The 19086-nt window shown below is 39.1% G+C and overlaps 1 protein-coding gene across 2 annotated transcripts in view; it reads right to left on the bottom strand.

The window, feature by feature from the left end:
- The window catches only part of osbpl9 (oxysterol binding protein-like 9), a 99907-nt gene that overhangs the window by 53611 nt on the left and 27210 nt on the right, over positions 1–19086 (bottom strand). For both annotated transcript variants that reach the window (XM_061888834.1, XM_061888835.1), the window contains exons 4-5: positions 4366–4442; positions 1009–1104 (exon numbers count right to left, since the gene is read on the bottom strand). In XM_061888834.1, the coding sequence (XP_061744818.1) occupies positions 1009–1104; positions 4366–4442 (173 nt within the window). The remainder of the gene's footprint in view (positions 1–1008; positions 1105–4365; positions 4443–19086) is intronic.

Below are 19086 nucleotides of genomic sequence, written 5' to 3'. Positions count from 1 at the left end.
TTAAAACAGACGTGACATCACAGACAACCCAGGCACCGAAACATGGCACCGCTGGATCTTACGCGAGTAGGCTGGTGTTGGTCCGTACCACAAAAGTACCGCGGTGCCCACCCCTAGTGACAAAGCATGATCGTAATGTAAGAAATGTTCATTTTATAAATGCAGTTAAACCAGCTGTATAGCGTAGCACTTTTACTTTGAAGCCTTAAAAGTGTGTGATTGGTTTGACAGTGTATTGACATGTTTTGATGTCGGATCGACTGTTTGCAATACAAAAGTCTCCTTTCGACCTCCTGCTGACCATCTTTTGTTTCTGTTAAACTTTTATGTCATCTTACTTACTAAACCAGTCACTGTAACAATCTATGTTGTGTTTACATTGCACCTTAACCGTAATCTGAACACGGAAGTGAAGCACCACCACCAGGTGTTTGCTGCAGTGATACCAAAATGAAAAAGAGTCCTTTCTTGTCGGGAGAACAATTTGCCATGGCTTTCAACCTGATATTTCCATAAGGTAGACAACTTCCCTTATTCCATTTCTGCTCGCTTGTGGCTCATGAATAACAAGTGAACTGCAGCCAAGTTCCCCCCTGCTACGGCACTTCCCGAGGGTCAAAATGGACGCGTGTGCGTTAATCGCCTGTTAAAAAAATGCTTCCCAATATTGAAATTTATTATTGCATTAACTTTGACAGTCCTAATATAAATACACATTAAACACCTACAATTGTATTTTAGTTCTGAAAAATATTGTATGTTTATATAATGATTGCCTCAAAATGTAAATGTATTACTCAATAAGACACCCAGAATGTACATGAATAAAACAAGTGGGATTCGCAATATGAACTATAAAACATTGAATATCAAGAGTATGTGAATGTCCCTACTTGTTTACATTCCATTCAACCTCTTTGACATGTTTGGAAATCAAGCAAAAACACAGTGAAACATGAAAACCAGGTAAGAAAATAAGGCAATGAATGTTCACAAAAGCTATTCTACCTTTAACTGGTCAATCAGAATCTGTAAGTAGGCGTCAGCTTCTGCAAGTTTTCTGTCGAAGTCTTGGACACTGGGGACAAATCCTGCCTCGGCCTCCTGAGATTGGAACAACAAATGAAAAAGTTAATAGTGCAGCCATAATAAAAGTAAGTCAACCACAGTGCTAAAAATACCACAGTAATGTTTGCAATTGGTGTCATGGTCACAGTCTTTGTAAACACACATCATGGCAGCCAGTAACATCAACACAGTTTAGGAGAATTTTCCAGCAAATGGTCCACATATGAGCACTATTGTTTACAGCCTTTCCTATACAACTGGCTAACAGGTCTGTCAGTCTGTCTGGGTTTTGTGTATTCAGACTTCAACAAAATCAATGAAAACAACCAAAACTGGAGCGCAAATGACTGCATGCACAAAATTGTTGCTTGATTAAAAACACACTCAATGCAGGCACACAGAAATCAAGCTAGGGACAATCTAATTCCACAATAGCTGTTAAATACGCAATTAGTTGACAAGTGGCAGAAAAGATTAAGCATCTGGCAGGGCTCACCCAGATGGCCAGAACAAACAAGTAGACAAAAGCAATAACAGTGGAGAAAAAGCTGATTTATGTATTCACAAGACAAGACTTTCCCACAAGAAATAAAGAAAATTAAACTACAGAGACGACTTTAACATCAAGGTGGACAGTTTAACAGGATGAACAACACACAAGATTCTGTGGACAGGCCACTTCAATCACAGCACCTCTCAACATGGACTCCAATCAAGTTTTGGCCAAACCTTGTGGGCTGATAAGCCTGTTCTCATTTTGCTCTGTTGCTCAGTCCTACTGTATTGTGGACCTGAAGGGCCTTTTTCTCTTGCTCGAGACCATCTCATTGGAATGTGAAGAAAGGCCATGAAGAACCAAAACGTTGCCACCAGCATGTGATCTAATTGTAAAAAAAAATACACTGGCTTTATAGAGAACAAAGTCTCTGCGAGCTCAACCTCTATCAAGCTTCAGTCAATTGGTCAAACTTCTTTGAAAAGGAGCAAAGGTGTGTTCACGGTCACCATGACTGTGGGACCCCTGAGCAAAAATAAACTACATTTTGGCCAAATTAACACCCACTACAACCATCTATCAAATTGCAGTTTAACATTGAATTGTATGTGAATCACACAGTAGTTTTGATTTGACACTTAATCATCTGCAAATTACTGAGCTGCTGTCTTTCCACAATAAAAAACAATGCATGTTTTGCTCAGGCAACCAAAAATGTCACATGCTTCCGTCTTCACTGTTCCATGATATAATCCCTCGCAATAATTTTCACGAGAGATGATGCATCCCTGTGTGCTTTAGAGACGCTTACAAACTGACACAAACCCTTAGAACTTAAGCAGTCTGGACAAACAATACCACCCCGCCCCCGCCCCCTTCTCCTTTTTATTTGCCTTTCAATGCTGAGTGACCCACTTTAAGAGCGGAAAAAGCTTCTGTGCCAGGTAATAAAGTTACTGTAGTGCAGTGTGTTTGTCTTACTTACGTCGTGCCTTGCTTGAATAGACATGCTGAGCTATGATATGCACATCTTGTCCATCAGGCCAGTTAAACTTGATGCACATCCTTTCCTATGCCTCTCGTGCTCTTTCATTTTAAGCAGACAAAACATACAAGTCTGGTGACGTTACCGTCCTTCCTCGCTCCTACGCCTCACAGGAACAACAAACCCTGCTCTCTACTGCAGTGCAACACTATTAAGTGCAACAACCTTTAGACCTAGTTAACCATACAGCCATCTTGTCTTATCGGTTATCAGCAGGGCGTTTAGTACGAGGCAGACAGAGCAGAGTTAATCCAGGACCCTGCCCTGGGAGGAAAGACACACTTCCTCTCACGCAGGCAGAAGAGAAAACACAAAAGCAGCAAATGCTGACTGGGGCAAGCATCAACGCCTGCTCTCATTGGCTCAGGGCAGATGGCGGGGCACCAGTTTGGTTGAGCCATAAGCATCAGTAAGCAGCTCTCAGATTGGGAGGAGTGGGTCACATGATATAGATGACAGCAACGTGTAAACCGTGTGTTTTTGTTTGTGCGTGTGCAGGCTGAATACACGTAGCTCATTACAAGGGTTTGCCATAAAGGGAAGTGAAAAGAGAGGAAAGAGGATAGCAAATAACATTTTACAAAGGAAAACAAGAGGATACCAGCACCACATTTAATGATTTTATTTCTTAATAGTATGGTCATAAGATACAAGCACATTCTAAACCAGGGGTCGGGAACCTTTTTGGTTGAGAGAGCCATACAAGCCAAATATTTTAAAAAGTATTTCCGTGAGAGCCATATTATATTTTTTTAAGACTGAATACAACTAAATGCATGCATTTTTAAGTAAGACCAACATTTTTAGAGTATAATAAGTCTCTTGTTCCTTTTAATAACATGTTTATTCTGAAGCTAACCAACAATAAATAAAATACTTCTTACCATTAATGCGACTTCTTGAACAGGTGCGGTAGGAAACGGATGGATGGATTAAAATGCATGAGAATGTTTTATATTTTCAACGTTATTTTTGACACTGTTACTACCAGCGGAATTATTCATTTCTTATGTCAGCTAAGATTTATCTGAGAGCCAGGTGCAGTCATCAAAAGAGCCACATCTGGCTCTAGAGCCATAGGTTCCCTACCCCTGTTCTAAACCAACAACACACACTTAAGATAAGAATGTGTTGAGGAAAAACAAGGCCAATATGAGATACAATGTTGAGATGACCACAGAAAAGCCCATGTCATTTCTTAAAAAAATTGATAGAGCAGGCAAATGTAAGAAAAAATAGAGAAAAAAAAAACAAACCCTTAAGATATAAATTAAAATTGATTCAGCAGCTTTTGAGTCTCACTGTTCTTTGGACCTTACCTTGTTGTTTGCCATAATCCAACCGTTGATGATGTATAAAACAGGAGTAGTCGCTCTTCATTGTTCAAGTATGAAAGCAAATTGTGTACTCAAACAGACTAGGTAAAACTACAAGCGTTAGTCATTATAATATATAAATAAACTTACAGATGACATCACATTCATCCAGGTCACACGTAGATCCGAACAAATTTAAATTGTAAAATGTTGCAAAACCACATCTATGAAAGTAAACAGACAACTAGAGTTCATGTATACTGTTTGCAAGTGGTAAACTACATTGCAAACATTGAGACAGAAGTTTGCATAAATAGGCATTAGACATAATGAAAACCTACAAGTAAACAGGCTTTTTTCCCAACAGTTCGGTTGACGGATGAAACTTAACAAATATGCACATAAAGACGCATTTTATGAAAACTTGTGTTGTTTCTTACCCGGAACTGGAGGGTGTGACGCAGGATGGTTCCCTCTAAGGCATGGATCCACTTCTCTCGCTCGTCTGCATCCCGAGCTGAGGCCGCAAGCATACAAACACGCCCGGTGAGCCATGTTTCTTACACATAACGATACAATATGTGATGATCATAAAAACATCTTTAAAAAACAAGAAAAGACAGACTCTAAAAGAAACTGACCTAACGTTAAAAGCATCTCATTGTAAAAAGTGGCTTACTTTAAAAACAGAAAAATTATAAAATGAAGGTTGTGAATTATATTGGCTCACATGTATATGCTGCTGTTTTAAATTTTCCGATAGGGCCACGTGGGGTTGGTTTGTGAAATAGAGCAGGACAAAGCTGCACCCTGAGTATACAGACACACTACACCCAAATGAACAAACTGCCTGTGAGATTGAACACTGAGCCAATACAAGACACGTGCCTCACACATGTAGTGCCAGCGGCATAGAGAGATGTCATTTACAATATCCATCGAGCACTTTTATTGTTTTTTTGGATCGCTTGGACCCATAATGCCAGGTCATTAGTGTTTCCCACAGAAAGCCTGTATACTGTACTTACTGGGTGTGGCCAGGGGGGTACTAATATGACATTATATAATTTTCCATAATCGGTGATGATGCATATATATTTTCTTCAAAAATGAACAAATATTCTGCAACAAATGTTTAAAAACCAAATCTGTTAGTAGTATCATATGTTTTCATATATTATATTGTTTTGATCTATTTTTTAATTGTTGCTGCATATTTCATGATTAAAATATAACACAGACTGCACTTTGTACACCCAATGTTTATTGCCATGTATTATTCTGCCCTGCCTGGATGTAGGATGTTTTAAATTAGAGATGAAAAAAACAATTTGAGGTTATCTATTGATACAATAGTGGCCACAGTTAATGTAAAACTAAGCACACAGATTAAGTGCACTTACATGTCGTTATAATGTTGAGTAAGCAATAATTGAGAAATAAATATAAACTGAAGTAAAGAAAAGCAAGATTTAGATAAAGCTTAGCACGCTGACTTTGGCTACAACAATAGTTATTTTTTTACACCATATCCATCCATCCATTTTTTACCGCTTGTCCTTTTGGGGGTCGCTGTAGCATATCTCAGCTGCATTCTGGCGGAAGGCGGGGTATATATACCCTGGACAAGTCGCCACCTCATCGCAGGGCCAACACTGACAGACAGACAACATTCACACTCACATTCACTATATATACACACACATATATATATATATACACACACATATATATATATATATATATATATATATATATATATATATATATATATATATATATATATATATATATATATATATATATATATATATATAAGGGGTGTAACGGTACACAAAAATTTCGCTTCGGTACATACGTCGGCTTAGAGGTCACGGTTCGGTTCATTTTCGGTACAGTAAGAAAACAACAAAATATACATTTTTGGCTTATTTATTTACCAAATTTGTAAACAATGGCTTGATCCTTTTAACATTGGGAACACTATAATAATTCTGCCCAAGTTAATCCACATTAAACTGCCTCAAGTTGTTGCTTAGATGAAATAAAATGACAACTTTTCTTCTACATATAAAAAGTGCAACATTAAACAGTTTCAAGTCAACTCATCATGCTTAATTTATTACAGCATTGGGGAAGCCTGTAGTTGATTTTTTATTATGTAAATGTTATATTTGTATCAAAATGTGATAGCAGGGACCCTGCCATTCAAAACTAGGCTGCTCCATTAATTCATGTAGGCTTTATGATGCACTTACATTATTATATACACTATCAGAGACAGAAACTCTTCATTTAACATAATGTCCTTTTTTACCTCTTCAACATACCTCAATCAACACTGTTCGTAACACAAAAACACACACACATGTGCGCACACGCACGCACGCAAACATCGCAAAATGAGCTTACGTTACGCTAAATGCTATTTAGCCTTCACCTAAAGGCAGGACTGCGAGTGAGCTGAGCTGCAGTTTGTTTCTAGAAGGTCAACGAGCTCATAGTGATGTTTAGAAAGTAATTGACTTGGAAGTGTTTAGTATAACGTGGGGAGAGTCCGTTGCTCCCCTGCTAAACGCCTATCTGCTCGACGCTGAAGCGCTGGATAGATGCGCTCTGAATACGCACTGCTGATTGGCTTGTTATCGCTACTGTTGTAACCAATGAGATGGTTGTGTGGGAGGGACAATGCAGGATGCTGTGCAGGAGACAGAGGCAGAACGGAGCAGCTTGTTAAGACTTTATGATAGGCGGCTACTTAATATGTTCGTGTGGAACTCGTTAAAAGAAGCAGGCGGTTATTTGCACAAGGCTTTTATTTATTTTTGCACCAGGCCATTATTTGGTTACAATTTGGTTACTGTCCAGTATTTTTTTTCGTATAAAAAACTTTAAATGTAAAAGCTATTGTAAACATACAAACAAAAAAACAGGACTATCAAAAGACAAGAGATCAACAAGGCCTCAACATGGCAGTAGTGCAACAAATGTCAAATAGAATACCAATTCTGAAAATAAATAAAGTTTTTAAATAAAGCAGCCTACCGGGAAAAATAAAATTATGGTACCAAGTACTCAAGTATAAAACCCACCATCAAAACAAAACAATAATAGTGTCACTTAAATAAAATAAAGGCTACAGTATTCCAAGTTTTAAATAAAGCAGCATACAGGAAAAATTAAATTATAATACCTAGTCTAAAACCATCAAAACAATAATACTGCAGCAAACGCAATCCCAAATGCAACTCAAACCCACTCATCACCCTCCTCCTCTTCCTCTCCCTTGACGCCCCCATCATCATCCTCCTCTTCAATCACAAGTTCATTGAGGAACTGCTGTTCCTCATCACTCTCCTCTTCCTGAACCACAGCAGCACCTTGTTGTCTAGCCCTCAACAGCATCTCTCTGCCTGCCTGACATGTTTGTCCCTCCTTGAGGCAGTAAATGAGCTGGTCCTCACTCCCATCAGCTGCCACCATCAAGCCCACACACCTTGTAGGATACCAGAATGCAACAATCAGCTATGGCTACTGTTTGCAACGCACGCACGCACGCACGCACGCACGCACGCACACAGTCGGCCAGCCTACCTTGAATGAGTTGATCAGAGTGTCCCGATCCAGAGCTCCCCAGGCTCCCAGGACCCAGTAGACCAAGAGGCGGCAGGAAGGGGCTCTCAGATTCCCTGGCTTGGTGTAGGTCTTGTCTTTATCACCAGCCATCCAGTTATCATAGTAGTGACGGAGCTGCGCTTTGAAAGGGCCATTCCACACAACATGGGGGGCCTGCAGGTACTTTGTGCAACCTCCAGATATAACAGCCATTGTAAGGTTGTAGCCCCTTTTGAGCTCTGCCTTCGTGGCCTTACTGATATGGCATCGGTACGAGTCCCGTGCAAGTAGCCTCGGTCCGAAGTGAAATTTCCCCACTGCCCTCTGGGGCCAATCCTTTGTCAGGTCATCATTACACCAGCCATTCCTGGAGGAAGCCATGATCACCCCGGGGATGCTCTGCATAGCCTTTACATCACGGACAGCACCTTTAAACACAATGTAAGGCTTTAGCTTTGTCCCGTCTGCTTTGGCTGCAAGAGCCACCGTGACGCGTGCCTTCTCGTAACCGGTGGTTTTGAGGCAGTACTCATTCACCGTACTAAAACCAACCATGTCAAACCAGATGGCTGTTTCATCCATGGCGATGATATTCTTGGGCTGGATTTTCTTGGCTTCTATCTGTTTAGTAGAGAAAACGAGGAAGTTGACAATCTTCTCGACGGGAGCGTCCTTCTGTGGAAGAGTTGTTCTCCTCCTGAGGGTAAAGATGTTCCGACGCAGGAATCGATTAAGCCAGCCACTCGTTGCACCAAACACCACCCCGGTGTCTCTCGTGTCACTCGCGGTGGCATACAACTCCTTGGCTTTAATGCAGATCATTTTGCGGGACACACTGTGGTTCAGTCCACGAACGTGATGTATCCACTGACACAAATTAGCATCAAGCTCGTCGTTCACTTTCTTCCTACCTCCGCCAGATAATCGAGCCTGTTCTCCATCGATTGTAGTTCTCCTTTTTTTGTTTCCATTCGCGTACACGTTTTGGGTCAACATTAAACTGCCTGGCCGCTGCCAAACCAGAATTCTGCTCCGCATATTTCACAACCGCTAGTTTGAACTTTAAGTCAAACTTTCTGTTCTTCTTCCCCCTTAAAGTATTCCCGTCCATCAGTTGTGGTGTACCGCTATACATGGGCTATTATTAGTAAGAGGTGTTTAATTCACAAAATGGGCTCAGACCCCGGGCGGCTATTAGCCCAAGGGCGTTTACTTGGTAATGTACGGTCATATATATATATATATATATACACATATACAAAACCCAAAACCAGTGAAGTTGGCCTGTTGTACAAACCGTATATAAATACAGATTACAATGATTTGCAAATCCTTTTTTAATTTATAATCTATTGAATAGACTGCAAAGACAAGATATTTAATGTTCAAACTAAGAAACTTATTTTTTTTTGGTAAATAATCATTAACTTAGAATTTGATGGCAGCAACACATTACAATAAAGTTGGCAAAGGGACATTTTTATCACAATGTTACATCTTTCCTTTAATTATTTACCTTTCAAACTCTTAGTAAACGTTTGAGAACTTAGGATACCCATTTTTCAATCTTTTCAAGTGGAATTCTTTCCCATTCTTGCTTTATGTACAGCTATATTGTTCAACAGTCCGCAGTCTCCATTGTGATATTTCACTCTTCATATTGCGCCATACATTTTCAACGGGAGACAGGTCTGGACTACAGGCAGGCCAGTCTAGTACCTGTGGTGTTTTATTACAGATGTGTAAGTTACCCATGCCTTGGGCACTAATACACCCCCATACTATCACGGATGCTGGCTTTTGAACTTTGCGACTATAACAGCCTGTATGGTTCTTTTCCTCTTTGGTCCGAAAGACAACGTCCACAGTTTCAAAAAACTATTTGAAATGTAATTTCAAATTCAAATTAATTTGAAAAGATGAGCTCATACCCAGCGAAGTGTTTCTGGGTGTTGTTGACAAATGGCTTTCACTTTGCATAGTGGATTCGGATGGTTATTTTCCTCTTGGTTCCGGACGACACCACGTCCACAGTTTCCAAATATAATTTGAAATGTGGACTCGTCAGACCACAGAACACTTTTTCACTTTGCATCAGTCCATCTTAGATGAGCTCGGGCCCAGCGAAGCCAGCGGTGTTCCGTGGTGTTGTTGATAAATGGCTTTCGCTTCGCATAGTAGAGCTTTAACTTGGTTTTCTGACGTGTTCCTGAGCCCATGTGCTAATATCCTTTACAGACCGATGTCGGTTTTTGATGCAGTACCGCCTGAGGAAATCGAAGGTCACGGGCATTCAATGTTGTTTTTTGGCCTTGCCGCTTACGTGCAGTGATTTCTCGTTAATTCTCTGAACCTTTTGATATTACGGACCGTAGATGGTGAAATCCTTAAATTCCTTGCAATAACACGTTAAGAAATGTTGTTCTTAAACTGTTCGACAATTTGTTCACGGATTTGTTCACAAAGTGGTGACCCTCGCCCCATCCTTGTTTGTGATTGACTGAGCATTTCATGGAAGCTGCTTTTAAACCCAATCATGGCACCCACATGTTCCTAATTAGCCTGTTCACATGTGTGATGTTCTAAATAAGTGGTTGATGAGCATTCCTCAACGTTGTCAGTCTTTTTTGCCACTTGTGCCAGCTTTTTTGAAACATGTTGCAACCATCAAATTCCAAATGAGCTATTATCGGCAAAAAATAAAGTTGACCAGTTCAAACGTTATGTATTTTGTCTTTTCAGTTTATTCAATTTAGATTGAAAAGGATTTGCAAAACAATGTATTCTGTTTTTATTTACGATTTACACTATATAAAGAAAATAAAGGAACACAGAAAATTTTTTATTTTTAAATTGTCCCTAAAATATGCTCCGAGGCTTTAAAATGTTTCGTTCGATTACTCTGTTAATCAAACAAACCAGATAGATAAATTGATTACCAAAATAATCAAAAGCTGCAATTTGATTGTGTCTATCAGGGCTCAATGGCTTGTTGGCTCATGAGTAATTCAGAACCCCTCCATCCATCCATTTTCTACCACTTGTCCGTCTCGGAGAAGTGCTGTAGCCTATCCCAGCTACACTCGCAAAACAAAATCCCAAAAAGACAATGACAGTAAGTGGAAAGAGGTTAAAAAAAAAACCCAAGGAGGGGTTGGTCTTCTTGTTGCAAACAGTGGACAAATAAGACAGGAAAAAGGATAGTGACGGTCAATAAGAGGTAAATCAGAGCAGAGGAAAGGAGAATGCTAAAAGGCTCTCAGGTAACTGATGCAATGCCAGTAGAGAGAGCCTAATTAATAATTAATGCTCCTCTGAATAAAAAGCACAGTAGAAACAGAAACACAATCTAAACTTGCATAGCAGCTGAATAATATCTGCACTTCCTAATTTCCTATGTCATATATCAGCATAGGGCTGGGCGACATGGACCAAAACTGATACCTCCTTATATTTGGTCCGAATGGCTGTATTTATAGAAGAAAAAAAAAAAAAAAAAAAAAAAAAAAAAAATGTGCAAAGTGCTTAAAGGGGGACTGCACTTTTCTTTGGAATTATGAAATCATTGTGAAAGAAATGACGGATGGGTTTAAAAAAAAAAAAAAGCTTTCTAAATAATAAATAAATGCAATCAAAAGACCACTTACAATAGAGCCTTTGGGAGCTGCTATATTCTGCCTATAAAGCCCTTAAAAACATCCAAACACCTCTATCAAGGTTCTATGTACATGCTGTAAGTATATACAGTATGTAATGTAGTAACAACAACATTTATAAAAAACATTTACGTATTTTTATAATTTTTAGTATAAACGGCGCATTGATTTAAAAAACGCAATGTTAGCTTTTTTTAACATTACTGATCATTGCAGACTTTATGAGAGACATAACAAAACATAATATAACATCACTTACTGTATACGGTCTGCTGTCATTGGGATGTAGACTGCTAAGATGTTCATATATTCCCATTTAAAGGGAGGTGGAGCAAAGCGTCCTTTTGTGTCCCTCTCGCTATTTCCGAGTCCAATGAGGCTGTCAAAGTGTACCAACTTGTCGGAATACATCCACAACATTCTTCATTTCAGGTGAGAGGCAGGATTTATGGTTTACAATAAACTTCCAAGGAGCAGGGAAGTGAGGAAACAGCAGACCACTCGATGAAACATTACACACAAGCTTGTGATCACGGCACTGCTATAAATAGTTTGTCTGAGTTAGCAGTTATAACAATGTCACTAATACTTGGTGAATATGCAAGTATTGTTGGCGTTTTTTGGATGTTCTTTCTATTGGATTTTATGGGCGGAATAGAGGACCGCCCATTGGCTATAGTTTAAGCGGAATCTTATTTATGTCTATTTACAACTTACATCCATCCATTTTATACCGCTTATTCCCTTTTGGGGTCGCTGGCGCCTATCTCAGCTACAATCGGGTGGAAGGCGGGGTACACCCTGGACAAGTCGCCACCTCATCGCAGGGCCAACACAGATAGACAGATAACTTTCACACTCACATTCACACACTAGGGCCAATTTAGTGTTGCCAATCAACCAATCCCCAGGTGCATGTCTTTGGAAGTGGGAGGAAGCCGGAGTACCCGGAGGGAACCCACGCATTCACGGGGAGAACATGCAAACTCCACACAGAAAGATCCCGAGCCTGGATTTGAACCCAGGACTGCAGGAACTTAGAAACCCTGTTTCCATATTAGTTGGGAAATTGTTAGATGTAAATATAAACGTAATACAATGGTTTGCAAATCCTTATCAACCCATATTCAGTTGAATGCACTACAAAGACAAGATATTTGATGTTCAAACTCATAAACCTTATTTTTATTGCAAATAATAATTAACTCAGAATTTCATGGCTGCAACACGTGCCAAAGTACTTGGGAAAGGGCATGTTCACTACTGTGTTACATCACCTTTTCTTTAAACAACACTCAATAAACATTTGGGAACTGAGGAAACTAATTGTTGAAGCTTTGAAAGTGGAATTCTTTCCCATTCTTGTTTTATGTAGAGCTTCAGTCGTTCAACAGTCCGGGGTCTCCATTGTCGTATTTTACGCTCCATAATGCGCCACACATTTTCGATGGGAGACAGGTCTGGACTGCAGGTGGGCCAGGAAAGTACCCGGACTATTTTACTACAAACGCTGTTGTAACGCGTGGCTAGGCATTGTCTTGCTAAAATAAACAGGGGCGTCCATGATAACGTTGCTTGGATGACAACATATGTTGCTCAAAACCTGTATTGACCATTCAGCATTAATGGTGCCTTCACAGATGTGTAAGTTACCCATGCCTTGGGCAGTAATACACCCCCATACCATCACAGATTTGGCTTTTGATCTTTGCACCTATAACAATCTGGATGGTTATTTTCCTCTTTGTTCCAGAGGACACCACATCCACAGTTTCAAAATATAATTTGAAATGTGGACTCGTCAGACCACAAAACACTTTTCCACTTTCCATCAGTCCATCTTAGATGAGCTTGGGCTGGCGGCGTTTCTGGGTGTTTTTGATAAATGGGTTTTGCTTTGCATAGTAGAGTTTAACTTGCACTTACAGATGTAGCGACCAACTTTAGTTACTGACAGTGGTTTTATGAAGTGTTCATGAGCCCATGTGGTGATATCCTTTACACACTGATGTCGGTTTTTGATGCAGTACCGCCTGAGTGTTTTATGGCTAGATCAGTGGTTCTTAACCCGGGTTTGATCGAACCCTAGGGGTTCGGTGAGTCGGCCTTAGGGGTTTGGCGGAGGTCAAAACACACCCGACTCATCGTATGAATACAAACTTCTCCCTATCGGCGTATTACGGATATGGCAACAGCTGAATGATTTGAAGGTGTGTAATTTGTTGTAAGTTTATGCACTTTGTTGGTTTTGTTGTCTGAACAAGGTGACGTTCATGCACGGTTAATTTTGTGCACCAGTAAAAAGACATTGTCACACTTTAGTATGGGGAACATATTCACCATTAATTAGTTCCTTAGTAACATGCAAATTAGTAAAGTATTGGCTCTTAAAAAGCCATTATTAGGTACTTATTAATCCATGGCCCTATTATAACCCTAACACTCTAACCCTAACCAAATAACTCTGAATTAAGTCTTTGTTCTTAGAATATGTTCCCCTCGTGTCCAAATAACTATAAATTAAGTTTTTGTTATTTAGAATATGTTTCCCTAGTTTCCAAATAATTCTAAATTAAGTCTTTGTTATTTAGAATATGTTCCCCTAGTTTCCAAATAACTCAAAATTAACTCTTTGTTCTTAAAATATGTTCCCCTAGTGTCCAAATAACTCTAAATTAAGTCTTTGTTATTTAGAATATGTTCCCCTAGTTTCCAAATAACTCTAAATTAAGTCTTTGTTACTTAGAAATTCTAGAATATGTTCCCCTAGTGTCCAGATAACTCTAAATTAAGTCTTTGTTACTTAAAATATGTTCCCCATACTGAAGTGTTGCCAAAAACATACAACTTTGTCTTGAATTTGAAAAAAACTTTTTATTTTTCACTAAAGAAGGGTTCGGTGAAGGCACATATGAAACTGGTGGGGTTCGGTACCTCCAACAAGGTTAAGAACCACTGGGCTAGATAACCAGTGTTGAGAGTACTGTGATTAATTGTGTTCTAAGTAGTAACGTGTTGTTTATTCTTACAGAATTATTATGGAGCCAAAACACTGTCAGTAAGATTTGGTATCCAACAAAATAATTGACGTTGTAGAAACAATTGTATTGCCACCGAAACAAGTTTTGGCAACAAATAAATACAAACATTGAAAAAATACAATATTTTTGATGCCAATATTCATATTTCTGTACACTTTTATTGTTTTTGTGTGTTTCAAAGGTTTTTATGATCGCTTCTCTTTTTTACGATCTTGTTACCTTTTTTTCAGTTTTGCTTCTTTGTTTTACGGTATCAAAATAATGGCAGCGTTTTAGCACGAGGGGCGGGTGCCTGTGAGCAGGGCTTATAGAAAGTTTACACGGAAGCCGTTTTACTGGACTGTAAAACCACCGTAGAAGAAGAAAGAAGGACCGATGGCGTCAAAATGAAGTGTAAAAGTTATGATATATTTGTGTTAACCTCGCCATACTTTGAGGATGTAGTGTAAACAGTACATAAATTGATGTATTTTTAAACCGTTCATGTTTGTCTCTACATAGCTGTGATATTTGGTGAACCTCTGTATGGAAAAATACTTTGTTACATTTCCACGGGGAGAGAAAAGATAAACTTTAAAATGTAAACGTAGCTGTATTTATTCATTTAAAACATTCAACACCAGCCATTTAAAGCTTTGTGTGACAAAAGTAACCAATTTTTGTGAAAATACAAGACTTCGACTATTTTAATGTTGAGTGACCTCCAGCAGTTCATCCTCTTATTTCCCTCGGAGGGAGGCAGTCATATCCAGGTTGTGGAGACAACTTCATGCCCAATCTTTTTTCAGCGTTTGGAATTAAAACCTTACATCTGATTTATCTTTTTCTTTCTATGTTTACACCTAAATAGGTGGACTCATGTCTTAAATATCCTAAATGATATTCCACATAATATTTACATATACATCTGAAAGTACAAACTACAACATATTTCTAAAACATCAACTGCTATAATGTAAAACTCAGGGATTATTTAAAATTAATTTAAAAAAATAGGCTGGACTTTTAGAGATCTTTCTATTAACAATTACATTAAAACATTTAAAAATAATATCTGAGTAGAACTTTGTGATGTTGCCGTATATAATTAAACAAGAAAGACAGAACATTTCTGCCTTTGTGGGACATCTGGAATTTCTTCACAGGCGTGAACTACAACTACAGCAACTACAGAACATCATCAAGTGAGCAAAGAGGATGCTTGCCTGCCATGTTACATTTTATCTAAAACATTTAACAGTCATAATACATTCTCTATACTCTGTATAATAACTAATACATATGAGTAATTGCTTTAAAGTTATTTGATTTGCTTTGTAAAGAGAATGTATACATCGTAATAAATTAAACATTTAATAAATAACAGAAATACACCCTTATATCCTTAGTGCTGAAATAAACTGCAAATTTAAAACCAATTGTGAAACAAAGTTGACCAGAGTGCTTTAAGGAGCCAAAGAGTAATAAAGTAGGTCACTGTAGCATGTTTACAAATACAAGATTTCTCTCCTAGCAGGAGAGGAATTTGCCAACAGCAAAACATACATGTATATTCAAGATAAATGTAAAAAATATTTTTGCTTAATAATTTAATATTTTTAATGTTTTTTTAAATTTAATTTAGACTCAGTCTCTTCTTCTTTGATGTTTTACTTGAATGCCCAAGTCCAGTAAAACTGCTTCTGGGTGAACGTGTTATAAACCCTGCCCAAAGGCGCCCGCCCCTCACGCTAAAACGCTGCAATTATTTTCATATTATTAAAAAAACAAAACAAAAAAGAATGAAACAAAATTGTAAAAAAGAGAAGCGATCATAAAAACCTTTGAAACACACAAAAACAATAAAGGTGTACAAAATTATAAACAATGGCATCGAAAACATCCACCAAAAATATTGTATTTTTTGAAAAGTTTGTATTTATTTATTGCCAAAACTTGTGTTGGTGCCATTACATCTTGTTCTACAATGTAAAAAATTTTTTCTGTACCAAATCTTACTGCCAGTGTTCTGGCTTCATAAATAATTAGCGAACTGTTACAATGTCAAAGCAGTTTTCGTTCATTTTGTTCATTAACGTCAGGTTCATAGCCTCGAATTTGTGCGCAGGAAATGAAAGAGCTTTTACTCGCTCACTGCAGTAAAAGCTGCTGGCTGTTAAGTTTAAAACTATTTTTCAGCCACCGAGCCGCTATATTACAGTTGCTTAGTTCGCACAGGCTTTCAAGCCAAGGTGTCGCTCAACATTTGACAAACACGAGCGAGCAGCATAGAGGAACTGATTATGAATTGATGAATTGATTAACGTGGACCCCGGCATTAACAAGTTGAAAAACTTATTCGGGTGTTACTATTTAGTGGTCAATTGTACAGAATATGTACTGAATTGTGCAATCTACTAATAAAAGTTTCAATCAATCAATAAAAACTATCACTAAGTCCAATACAACTTGTAAACAACAAACAGATGAGAGTAGTGAATGAGTCGCCACAAGAAGAGATACACATTCTCAAGCAAATTTTGATGTATGTGTAAATAAAGCTGTAGTCACTCAACAATAGCCAAATGAAGTCGCTGACCAAAGCATTGCATCACTCGGGAGTCGAAAAGTTGGTGCGGGGGTGCCATAAGAAAAAGTCTGCTGTTCCAAGCTACGGCGAAAAAGCTAAGTACTTTCATTCTATCGGTGTGCTTTTGAATGTTTTACAGCTTTCCTTATTCCTTCTAAAACATATTTAGTAGTCTAATCAAACTTACAAAGCACCCATTTTCTGTCTCACCACCTCTCTCTGATCTAACAAGCTGCTAAGTGAACGAAGCTAAGCTTGTCGCGAGCCAAAGCAACTACAATCTGAAGGCGTCTGCTCCCTCACGCTGCTGCGGCTCTTCGCCTATAGCTTAAAAAACAGCAAGAACTCGACTCGGTGAAAGAAACGTGAATATGGCTCCCTGCTCTTTGTGCTCCATTCTATTGGATAGGTTGTCCCTACTTGAGGACCGTGTCCGCCAGTTAGCGCAGAGTCATTCCGTAACTTTAGACGCTGTGGACACGTTTGCTAGCGTGAGCAGTAGCGAGCTGAGTAGCCCAGCGTGTACCAGTTCTAAGCGGCCTACAAGCTATGGTGAACCAGTTGAAACGCATAATTGCTTTAGCCCTTTAGCTAGTCCTATACCAGTCTACTGGACACCACACCTTAGTCATAGGGGATGCCATCACCTGGAACATACATCTTAGAGCAAGTGACTCTGCGGCAGTTAGAAGAATAACGAATCATATGAAGCCCTCAAGTTCCCCCCATGATGCTGACCCGCCTACATTTTTTAAATAAGTGTTTTGTTGCATAGGGCAGCCTGTTCTTAACATTTTAAATAGCAGTCTGTTTTCTGGTGTAGTTCCTACCAGTTTTAAACACGCTGTGGTTCAACCGCTTTTAAAGAAACCTTGTCTTGACGGTTCAGTTTTTGCCAATTTTAGACCCATTTTTAAGCTGCCTTTCCTCTCAAAGATCTTGGAGAAGATTGTTTTTACCCACCTTTTTAGAGGACTGTGATATTTTATAAATTTCAATCTGGTTTTTAAACCCTCCATGGTACCGAGTCAGCATTACTTAGGGTTTTTATTGACATCCTGAGAGCAACAGATTTAGGTGATCATGTGATTTTAGTTTTATTTGGATCTAACAGCAGCATTTGATACGGTGGACCATAATATTTCAATTAGCCGCCTACAGCATCAAGTGGGCATCTGTGGTAGTGCTTTGAGTTGGCTGAAGTCATATTTGACTAACAGGACTTTTTGTGTAAATGTTGCTGGTTTTGAATCCTCTGTTGCTCCATTGACATGTGGGTCCCACAAGGCTCAGTTTTAGGACCACTGCTCTTTTCTATTTATTTATTTCCTCTGGGCTCTATTCTAAGAAAGCATGATATTTGTTTTCATTGTTATGCCAATGACACACAAATGCATTTTCCGTTAAAGAGAAATTATGCCTCTTCAATGCAGCCAATACTTGCTTGCCTTGAAGATATCAAGGCCTGGATGGTGCTAAACTTCTTAAATTTCAAAGAAAAGAAGACAGAAGTGATAGTGTTTGGACCTAGTGGTACCTGTAAGCTCCCCCCTGTTGACTTTGGCCCCTTGACAACTTTGCACATTAAGCCCATGGTCACCAACCTGGGCTTTCTTGTTGACAGTGATTTTAAATTGGACCGTCCGATTGGCACAGTAGTGAAAGCCAGCTTTTTTTTTTTTATTTACGTCAGCTGGCCAAGGTTAAAAACCTTCTTTTTAGGCAACAATTTGAGACAGTAATCCATGCCTTTATTACATCTCGGCTGGATTACTGTTACTCTTTGTATTTTGGTATTAATCAATCCTCTCTCTCATGTCTGCAGCTGGCCCAAAATGCAGCTGCCCTAATTTTAACCAACACAAGAAAAAGAGAGCACATTACTCCTGTTTTAGCCTCCCTCCACTGGCTGCCTGTGTCTTTTAGAGTCCATTTTAAAATGATCTTGTTTTTAAATCCTTACATGGTCTTGCCCCACCTTACCTCTCTGAGCTGCTCCACCTCTATGCCCCCACCCGGTCCCTCAGGTCAGCTGATCAGCTGATCCTGGAGGTACCCAAATCAAAGCGCAAGCTCTGAGGGGACAGAACATTCTCTGTTGCCTCCCTCCACTGGCTGTCTGTGTCTTTTAGAGTCCATTTTAAAATGATCTTACTTGTTTTTAAATCCTTACATGGTCTTGCCCCACCTTACCTCTCTGAGCTGCTCCACCTCTATGCCCCCACCCGGTCCCTCAGGTCAGCTGATCAGCTGATCCTGGAGTTACCCAAATCAAAGCGC

The sequence above is a fragment of the Nerophis ophidion genome, linkage group LG26, assembly GCF_033978795.1.
Source record: "Nerophis ophidion isolate RoL-2023_Sa linkage group LG26, RoL_Noph_v1.0, whole genome shotgun sequence".
Taxonomy (NCBI): Eukaryota; Metazoa; Chordata; class Actinopteri; order Syngnathiformes; family Syngnathidae; genus Nerophis; species Nerophis ophidion.
The sequence above is the reverse complement of the archived record's forward strand: the minus strand, read 5'-3'. Positions and strand labels throughout refer to the sequence as shown.